Here is a 10,359-nt window from a genome sequence, read left to right as displayed (position 1 = left end):
GACGCCCCAAGCCTGTCCCTACCCCCACACACCAATCACAACAGCGAAGGTGGGACCAAACTGTGACCCCCCACCCCCACTAGGTGATGGAGCTGATCAAAGAAGCCCAGAGCAATTGATCGGATGTGGTGGCAGAGGCTGTATCAAGACTAATGTAATCTAATAGATAATTTCTATATTGGTTAGAATTAAGATTATTTTTATTTTTCCAGTTCATTAGGACTGTTTTTCTTGGCTATGTATAGGGCAGTGAAAACCATATGGGCTACACTAAAGACACACTAAAGGGGAAGTTGGAATGTTACATTTCAGACACTTTGAGAAGTCTTCACATATCTCGCGCCAAAACTTCTGAACACAGGTCAGGACCAAAGAGCGTGGATGTAATTGTCCGGTGAGTTGGTTTGGCAGTGTGAGCAGTTGTTAGTAGACGTAAAGCCCTTGAACATCCGATGACCTGTATAGTGCACTCTATGTAGTATTTTGCATTGAATTAATTGAAGACTGGGATTTCTAATTAGACGAAAGGTTTGTAAGCATATCTGAGACCAGAAGTTTTGGTCTAAGTTAACTGATAAATCCGCTTCCCATTTTGCAATAGGAAGTGATATCGATTCATCTGTTTTAGAAAGCATTCTGTATATTTTGGAAAGTAATTTGGGGGTTTTAAGAGTAAGAAATTGAACCACACTTGGTGGTGTTTGTAGTTCAACTTGACCTGGTTTAAATTTCTTTTTTACTATGGATTTAATTTGTTGATATTCTAAAAATCTTTTCTTGTTGATCCCATATTGTGTAACTAGTCTGTCAAATGAAATAAATTCTGTTCCTTCTAATATATGTTCTAAATATTTGATTCCTTTACCACTCCAATCTGAAAGGTTTATCATATTATTATTTTGTAATATGTCAGGGTTGTTCCAGATAGGTGTACGTTTGCATGGGATTAGTGAAGACTCCGTCAATTTTAGAAACTCCCACCATGCTGTCAGAGAAGAGCTGATGTTGACGCTTTTGAAGCATTCATGTCGTTGGATGTTTGAGCTGATAAATGGTAGATCTGAAATCTCTAGATTATTGCAAAGTGCTTGTTCTACATCTAGCCAAGGTTAATCTAAGAGGGTATGTTTTAGCCATCCTGAGATAAATTGAAGCCTGTTGACTAAGAAGTAGTGCTGAAAGTTAGGTAGTTCTAATCCTCCTTTATCCTTGGTCTTTTGTAGTGTTTTTAAGCTTATACGTGGGGGTTTATTTTTCCAAAGGAATTTGGACATCTATGAATCTAGAGATCTGAACCAATCTTGTGGCGGTTTAGTTGGGATCATTGAGAATAAATAATTTATTTTTGGTAAGACCATCATTTTTATAGCAGAATCCCTTCCCATGAGTGATATGGGTAGACAGTTCCATGTAGCCAGATCACCTTCTACTTACTTTAAAAGTGGGATATGGTTTAATTTAGTCAGATCTGCAAGCTTGGGAGAAACATTAATACCTAAATATTTTATATTTCCCGATTGCAGTGGTGTAGAAGAAGAATTATGGAAGGAGCAATTAATCGGAAGGACTGTAGATTTTGGCCAGTTAATTGAGTAATCTGATATTCTTGCAAAATAGTTTATCAATTCAATCACCCCAGAGATATTGGTTTGTGAGGTTTGGAGAAAAAGTAACACATCATTCGTATAAAGGCTGATTTTATGTTCCACGTTCTTGCATTTTATGCCCTTAATTACTGAATTCTGTCTAATTGCTGCTGCTAGTGGTTCAATAAAAATTGCAAACAGTGAAGGGGAGAGTGGGCATCGCTGCCTGGTGCCCCTCAGGAGACAGAAGCTGGAGGATGTTTGGTCATTTGTTTTGACACAAGCTGTTGGGGAATTATATAATATTTTTAACCAGTTAATGACAGAGGATCCAAAACCAAATTTGTGTAAAGTTGCAAATAGAAATTTCCAGTTAACTCTGTCAAATGCTTTTTCTGCATCTAAAGAAAATATTGTAGTTTCAAGGTTTTTACTGTATAAGTAATCTATCAAATTAAGTAATCTACGTGTATTTGTTGATGAGTACCTACCTTTTATGAAACCAGTTTGGTCAGGATGAATTAAGAGGGGGTTTATTTTCTCTAGTCTCTTTGAGAGAGCTTTGCAGATTATTTTAAGGTCTGCATTCATAAGGGATATTGGACGATAGCTTGAGGGATATACAGGGTTTTTCCTTGGTTTTAGCAGGAGATTAATGTTTTCAGAATTCATATTTGATCGCAGTCTGCCCTTTTCTTTGATTTCACACAACGTTCTGTAAAAAACTGGTGCTAGAATCGTCCAGAAATCGTCCAAAAAAAAAAAAAAAAAAGTGATGTTAGTACTTTCAGCGTTAACTTTGTTTTAAAGCCTTTAAAATATACGCCGTTCAATAGTTGACCTTAATCTTACAGAGAATGTGATGATTTTATGGATAATTAAAGTCAGTCATATATCCACAAACACAACAAGCTGAAAGTCAGCTTTTTGAGTTATCACCCAACACTTATCGCAACAAAGAGATAAAATACATGCAACATGGACAAATATTTGACCACATGCAATAATTTGCACAAATGTAAAGTCTTTCTGTTGTTGTGTGTGCTCAGTGTTGGTGGAAACTCTCACAGTGGAGCTAGTAAGAACCCAAAGAAAATTAATATGGGATCAAATTGATAAGTAATATCAATAATGGAATTGGAATTTCAAAATCCTTATCAATTCCCATCCCTAATCAGAGCTAAGAAAGATGTAATAAAGAAAGGGATGCCTCAGAAGTACAGCTAGCTCCCCAGACTTAGTGGTGGCAGGGCAACAATGAGAACATTTCCACCATGCAGTAATACTGGAAGAACATACAAGAGAAGAATAGAATAGAATAGAATAGAATAGAATAATCCTTTAATTGTCTAACAAGGGGAAATTAGGTTGTAACAGCAGCAAAAAAAACCCAAAACAAAACAAAACATATATATAAACAGAACAGGACACAGAACAGAAAAACATGCAATTTTTACATACAGACGTGGACAAAATTGTTGGTACCCTTTGGTCAATGAAAGAAAAACTTACAATGGTCACAGGCCTGTTTCAGGCATTTATTTTTAAAATAATTCAGTTGAAGCATGGTTAAAAACTGATGACTGACTTTCATTGGTTAAGAATTTATAGAATTTTTATTTATTATTACTTTTGTCAGATTAAAGTTATTTCTGTGACCATTGTGAGTTTTTCTTTCATTGACCGAAGGGTACCAACAATTTTGTACATGTCTGTATATATCCGTTAGTATTTATTTATTTATTTATTTATTTATTTATTATTTGGTATAAGCGAATTCTGATCACACTCTAAGCCAGTTGGTAGTGATGGTGAGATGAAGCCTCTTGATGAACTGAAGCTTTCCATCCAAAAGGTCGACTCATGGTTCGAAGCATTGTGATGATTCATTTGCTCTACTGTGCCATCAAGTGAACGAGGCTCTGTGATTATAATGATGTGATGTGTAAACCTCTAAACGGAATAAATAATTTTTTTTCATGGTTATTTATCCCGAATATTGTCTCAGCATGTCTGACACAAAAGAGAAAGTGGAAACTATCAGGACAGAGTTTTGGTATGATTGTGTAACTGTGTAATTATGCTTATGTACATCTGGATAATGAGACAAACTAGCGTGTGGCGCTTCACTTTTTAATAAACTAAAAGACAGAAATGAGATTATAGGATCTGTAGTGTTGTTTATTTATATTATGGTACTTATCATTTGGGATATGTATTACTGTGTGCATACTTTATAAGAAGAGATGAGATAAGGAGAGAGGAGATTAAAAAAATCTCTACCTTGCTGGTTCTATCGACGATGAAATGCTCAAGTAACTATGTAGCACGTACGTAATCTAATTCCACAACACAATGTGATGGGGGAAATCAGCTGTGTTTTGATGCCAATTTTATTTCGAATCTGGCGCGAACCGGCGAGCCAGTTCCTGAATCAGTCACATGGTACGGGCTGCCCGCGAGGCCTCGAACGTCACTGCATACGTAATCAAAGAAAGCCTCGATACGCGCTTTACAAAAACTCCCCCAAGATTAGCCGACACACGCTTCGAAGCTTTGACACACAGGACACATCACTACCAGTTGGTGGCGGTAATGAGTCGTTGTTTGCCAACCGCCGACAAACCACAAAGAAGAAGACGAAGTACTGCGCGTGCACACAGCGGAAAGTAGACTTACTGAGTAACGATTATAGCCACAGTCATCATACTTGTTATCTACGACGGAGACTTTTGTAGTGTGACAAATATAGTGTGACTGTGCTGAGCTTTCTTACTGCTGCCCTTCTGGTCTCCGGCAGATCACCTTTATGTTTCTCATGCGTGATTGGAAAGATATAGGCTCTCGTAGCTCGGACAGCTTGGTCTCTCTCCTAGTCCAACTACAAAGCCGGCCTTCTCCGCTGGGGGATCTTTAGTTCGGGTTATTCTGAGAGGAGATCCAGAGTGAGTACATTCTAATTATATAGCTTCCTAAATCGATAACTGTCTACAGGGTTTCTCTCTCTTAGCTAATTTTGTTTTCGGCTGTACGTTCTGTTCAGCCCCTGTCATTCTGTCTGCTTGGAGCTTCCAGCAGGACCTTATTTTTTTTTAATCATTTGTGTTCAGCTATTTGTTTTCCTTCAAATGAAGATGTTGTACTGAGTATTATGATTTGATGAGGTGGATAGAATACAACAGATTCCACAATTAATAATAGAATCACCACCAGTAATGTGTCTTTTAAGATGGCGCTGATCTAGCAGCAGGCTGTTGTAGCAGCTGTCTTCGTAAGCGCCCCCCCCCCCCCCCCCCCCTTCTTTTTGTTCCTACTATCTAGTATTTATCCATCATAACTCTGTTTCTACACTCAGTGAGTGCATGTTGTTTGTTGTATATTTGCTGCTATGACAACTTAGTTTCCCTCTGGGATTAATAAGGTTTTTCTGATTCTGATGTTGGTGATGTTAGTATGAGGCACATATGCTACACAATACAATGGTCTGCAGTAGTGCCCTACAATAATACAATAATTTTAACTGGATTAAAAAATAAAAATCTTTTTGCTGTCACAGGCGACTGGCAGCAGGCGAAGAGTCTGCTGGAGGAGCAGCTCAGCACCTGTAGTCAGAAACATTGGTTCTTCATCAAAGGTGACAAAGAAAAATCGCCAACATTATTCTACAGACATTAATTGGTTATTATTTTAGTAATAATAATAACATCTAATTCTGTACACAGTGACATTTTGCCTGTTTATCCCAAATGAGAGACAAATCACTGCTGAAGAAAAATAATGTTCTCAACCTGCTTACATTAAATCAATGGATGGATGAAATTAGCCGTTTTTAACCCTCCCGAAAATAAGCTTCTCAAGGATCAGTTTTTGGTCCTGTATTTTTTTTTTTAACCTTTACACACTCTACATGTTGTATAATAAAGTATCTAATAATATGTTCTAGTGTTGCACATGATACATTTTTTACAGCTGATACACAGTTGTGCTCTATTCCCTCTGATAATCTCTAATAGCGTATTTTGTAAATAGTATTACATCCTCTGCACACTTTGGCTGCTCTGAAAAAGAGGGCAACAAACCAGAGAAGTTTGACTCCCTGGAAGAACTTATAAGTACACCTACACTGAAGACTTATTTATTCTTCTTTTGTCCTGAACAAGAAAAAGCCCTCTGTAAAGTTATGAAATCTTAGTAAATGAGGAAAACATGAACATCTCTTTAGCCAGGCTGACTAAGCCACCGTTCAAATGTTTGGACACACCTTCTCATGATTTTTCTATTTTATGACTTTTTACATTATAGATTCTAATTGAAACCATCAAAACTCCAAATGAACACATATGGAATTAGGAGACAAAAAAATGTTAAATAACTCAAAACATATTCAGATTTTAGATTCTTAAAAATTTTAGATTCTTTAAAATAGCCATCCCTTGTATTGATTACTATTTTTCACACTGAGTGTGTGTGTGTGTATGTATGTATAGATGTATGTATGTATATGTACACTAAATAGGTTTTGTGAAGTGCATGTCACTGTTTTAGTTCTTTGTCATCATAGGCAAAAGAAGGGGAAGTGTGCCGAAACCTCTCCAAATTTATGACCTCAACAAAAACCAACCAATGCCAGCAAGTACAGATGAATGAGTTGTGATCCCTGTGGAGAAGACTTTCATCACTATGAAGCAGGCCAGAAGACGCGAGCGCATTGACATTGGAGACAGAAGCTTCATGTGCGATCAGTGTGGAAAGGCTTTTACTCGTAATAGCAGCTTAAAACAACATAAGCTCATCCACACTGGAGTTAAACCATTCAGCTGTGATCAGTGTGGAATGTCTTTTTCTGACAATAGCAACTTAAAAAGACATCAGCTCGTCCACACTGGTATTAAACCATTCAGCTGCGATCAGTGTGGACAGGCTTTCACTCATAATAGCAAGTTAAAAAAACACCAGCTTCTCCACACTGGATTAAAACCATTTAGCTGTGATCAGTGTGGAAAGTGTTTCACTGAGAATGGCACGTTAAAACAACATCAGCTCGTCCACACTGGCATTAAACCATTCAGCTGCGAGCAGTGTGGACAGGCTTTCACACATAATAGCAAGTTAAAAAAACACCAGCTTCTCCACACTGGATTTAAACCATTTAGCTGTGATCAGTGTGGAAAGTGTTTCACTGAGAATGGCAAGTTAAAACAACATCAGCTCGTCCACACTGGTATTAAACCATTCAGCTGCGATCAGTGTGGAAGGACTTTCACTCAGAATAGCAGCTTAAAAAAACATCAACTCATCCACACTGGATTAAAACCATTTAGCTGTGATCAGTGTGGAAAGGCTTTTACTGAAAATGGCAACTTAAAACAACATCAGCTCATCCACACTGGATTTAAACCATTCAGCTGCGATCAGTGTGGAAGGACTTTCACTCAGAATAGCAGCTTAAAAAAACATCAGCTCATCCACACTGGATTAAAAGCATTCAGCTGCAATCAGTGTGGAAAGTCTTTTACTCATAGTAACTGTTTAAAAGAACATCAGCTCATCCATACTACAGATAAACCATTCACCTGTGATCTGTGTGGAAAGTCTTTTACTCATAGTAAAAGCTTAAAAGATCATCTTCTCATCCACACTGGAATTAAATCATTTGTCTGTGGTCAGTGTGGAAAGGCTTTTACTCAGATTAAAAATTTAAAACAACATCAGCTCATCCACACTGGAATTAAACCATTCAGCTGTGATCAGTGTGGAAAATCATTTACTCGGCATAGAAACTTAAAAAAACATCATCTCCTCCACATTGGAGTTAAACCATTCACCTGCGATCAGTGTGGAAAGTCTTTTAGCTGCACGAGTTCCTTGAAAGAACATCAGGCCATCCACACTGGCATTAAACCATTTGTCTGTTGTCAGTGTGGAAAGGGTTTTCGTCGCATGGATACTTTAAAAAATCATCAACTAATCCACACTGGAGTTAATTAATTTTTTATTGGTCAGTGCTGAAATGCGGCCACTTCTATGTAAACATTTTAAAAAATCAGATTGTTCACACTGCAATTGTAGCGTGTATTGAATTTTGGTAATTGTGAAATTTGTGGAAATTGTTTCGTATTGTATTGTATATTGTAATATTTGATGTTTGTTTCTATTTATGTTCTTTTAATTGTTTTTCTGCTTGATCTAATATTTGTCATTTCTAGTCTTTAGGTTCTGTTATCATACCTCCCCTCTTTTTCACATTCTGTGTTTTGTCAGCAGTGGCAGTCCTAGCCTGTTTGATGCCCTGGGCGAACACCCTCTCTGCCCCCAGACCCACAGATAACATATATGTATGTTTCATGTGTATATATGTATATTAAAGATTGTACATGCATATAAAACATATCTTACTGTAAAAACTGTTGCTGGAACCATATCGAATTTAGCCAGATAAAAATAAACACACACATCTATCTATCTATGAAGAGAGAGAGAGTATGCATAGTTTTCAAATTTTGTACAAACAGCCATTATAATCCATCAGACAATGAGAATAGGACAAATCAACAACCGACAATGACAACACAGTCCAAGATTGCATAAGGTCAGTGCTATCCTCTATGCCAGCGGTCCCCAACCCCCGGGCCTCGGACCGGTACCGGTCCATGAGTCGTTTGGTACCGGGTCGCGAGAGTTGAGGCTCAGGTGTGAAATGTATGGTTTTCAGGGTTTTTAGCGTTATTTTGTTATCGTTTTTATCGTTAACTCGGTTTTCCTGGGTCTTTCCATGTGTGTTATGAATAAATCTTTTTTTCGATACCGGTACTAGTTTTATTTTGTTGTATTTATCTGCGACACCTTAAAGGCGTGAAAATATTGTCGGGCATAAACCGGTGCATTGCGCAAAAAAGGTTGGGGACCGCTGCTCTATGCTGTTGCAAGCTGGGGCAGCAGGTTGAGGGTCACAGATGCCAACAGACTAAATAAACTGATCCACAAGGCCAGTAATGTTGGACTCCGTTAGGGTGGTGTCTGAGAGGCAGATGTTGTTCAAGATAAAGACAGTCATGGATAATTCTTCCCACCCACTCCATGACGTACCAGCTAGTCACAGAAGCACTTTCAGTGAGAGACTGAAGCTGTGTCCCAAAACGTCGGCTGCATCCTCCGAAGGCCGCATTTGAAGGCCGATTACATCACAGCCAGGCGACAAAGGCTGTCCCAATTCGTCAACTCCTTCAAATGCGGCTGACAAATGCGTCTTTCATTTCCCCGAATTTGAAGGATGGGTCGGGTGTGTCCTTCGTGGCCCACCATATCCCAGAATTCATAGCGCGGCCCAGCCAAATTTCAGCTGACAACAATGGCGGCCGCTACTAAGTTTTAAAATTACTCTTATTAATCTTTCTGGGCCACAAAATAAACTTTTAACATATTTTAAGGCGAGAAAGTAGCTGTGTAATTTACAAATATATGCTTGGTTTATCAAGACATTACATATTTGCAAAAGTGTGCCGACGTTTTCGGAGATGTCTGTTACCCACCAGCTCGATAGCAAGCCGGGGGGTTCAATGGTCACTCCAGCCGGCGAGAGCAGCGGACTCCCGGCTTTATCGTTTTCAGACCCACGCTCTTTTGCTACTCAGGTTTAACATGATATAAGTCACTCAGATAACTTAAAAATGTAATTTTTTGCCTTTTTTGGGTGTTTTATTTGTTCTGGAGTAAATCAGTTTGGCTGAGATCAAAGTTATTAGATTATTAGATTAAATAAAACTTTATTAATCCATAGAGTGGGTTCCTCCGGGATTTTCACACAGCTGAATAAATGTTAAACAGAAAACTGATTAAACAGAAGTGTGAGACGGTCGAGAATTTACGCCAGTGTCCTGTTATATTTTAGATAGCAAGGAGCAGACGACCGAGTTTATTAATCTCCACCAAGACAGCGGTGACGCAGATCTGAAGGCTAGACCGTCCCATTTCACAGCCTCGCACTTCTGGCCTTCTCGGTCTTTGAAGGACCCAGCCCACGTAGACCGCGAAGGCCGGGTCCTCCGAAGGATGCAGCCAACGTTTTGGGACACGGCTTGAGATTAACAGAAAAAACAAACGACACAGGAAGTCATTCCTGCCTGTGGCCATCTCCCTGTACAACTCCTCCATCCAACACACTGTAAACACTGCAAAAGTTACACCCTTTTTACATAAGCTCTTTTCTACTCTGTAATATTCTTGTCAATTTTCTTGATATTTATTTATTATCCCTTCTGTTAATCCTTGATATTTATAATTGATTGATCTTTATATGTTAGTGCTATTTCCTAAATGTGTAAAATCTCTAACAATGTATTGTTTGGAGTTTAGTCTGTCACTGTTGCTATTTTTAGAATTTCTCTTGGAATAACTGTAATCCACATAATTTCCTTAGGGATTAATAAAGTATTCTGATTGTTTCAGGATTCATGACCTGCTATTTTCCAATGACAAGTCTGCTTACTTGTCTCTTTTGCTCGTTTCTCCTCTTCTTTTCTCTTTTTTCCTAAACTGAGGACCTGATGGCTTTGAACTTTTCTTGTCCATCTTCCATTGGTTTTACTTTTGTACTCCAGTATGAATACCCATCCTCCAACTCGAGGATCACCACAACATAACTTAATAGACCTAAACCTTATTTCAAAGATTCACTTTGTCTATGGTTTATTTCTGGGATTTCACACAACCCAGGATTCAAATCATGAATACATAATGGGCTTGGATTTACGACATTATGATCGAAATGTGCCCT

The 10,359-nt window shown here is 38.3% G+C and overlaps 1 protein-coding gene across 4 annotated transcripts; it reads left to right on the top strand.

Moving 5' to 3' along the window:
• The first annotated feature begins 4,088 nt into the window (after window positions 1-4,088).
• LOC146390504 (uncharacterized) lies at window positions 4,089-10,033 on the top strand. Of its 4 annotated transcripts, none has more exons than XR_014799843.1 (4): window positions 4,089-4,531; window positions 5,143-5,220; window positions 6,148-6,319; window positions 7,848-7,974. XR_014799843.1 is itself a non-coding variant. In XM_084923567.1 (3 exons), the coding sequence occupies exon 3, from the start codon at window positions 6,267-6,269 to the stop codon at window positions 7,572-7,574; it is 1,308 nt and encodes a 435-aa protein (XP_084779693.1). In that variant the 5' UTR covers window positions 4,096-4,531; window positions 5,143-5,220; window positions 6,148-6,266; the 3' UTR covers window positions 7,575-10,033. The 4 variants fall into 4 exon arrangements, 2 of the variants coding, with proteins under 2 accessions (XP_084779693.1, XP_084779694.1); XR_014799842.1 differs by adding an exon at window positions 9,475-10,033 and having other exon boundaries at window positions 4,096-4,531; window positions 6,148-7,921; XM_084923567.1 differs by having other exon boundaries at window positions 4,096-4,531; window positions 6,148-10,033.
• Window positions 10,034-10,359: the final 326 nt, after the last annotated feature.

The sequence above is a fragment of the Perissodus microlepis genome, chromosome 3, assembly GCF_051167445.1.
Source record: "Perissodus microlepis isolate ML-2025 ecotype Zambia chromosome 3, ASM5116744v1, whole genome shotgun sequence".
Classification (NCBI taxonomy): Eukaryota; Metazoa; Chordata; class Actinopteri; order Cichliformes; family Cichlidae; genus Perissodus; species Perissodus microlepis.
This window is presented reverse-complemented; position numbering and strand designations above follow the sequence as displayed.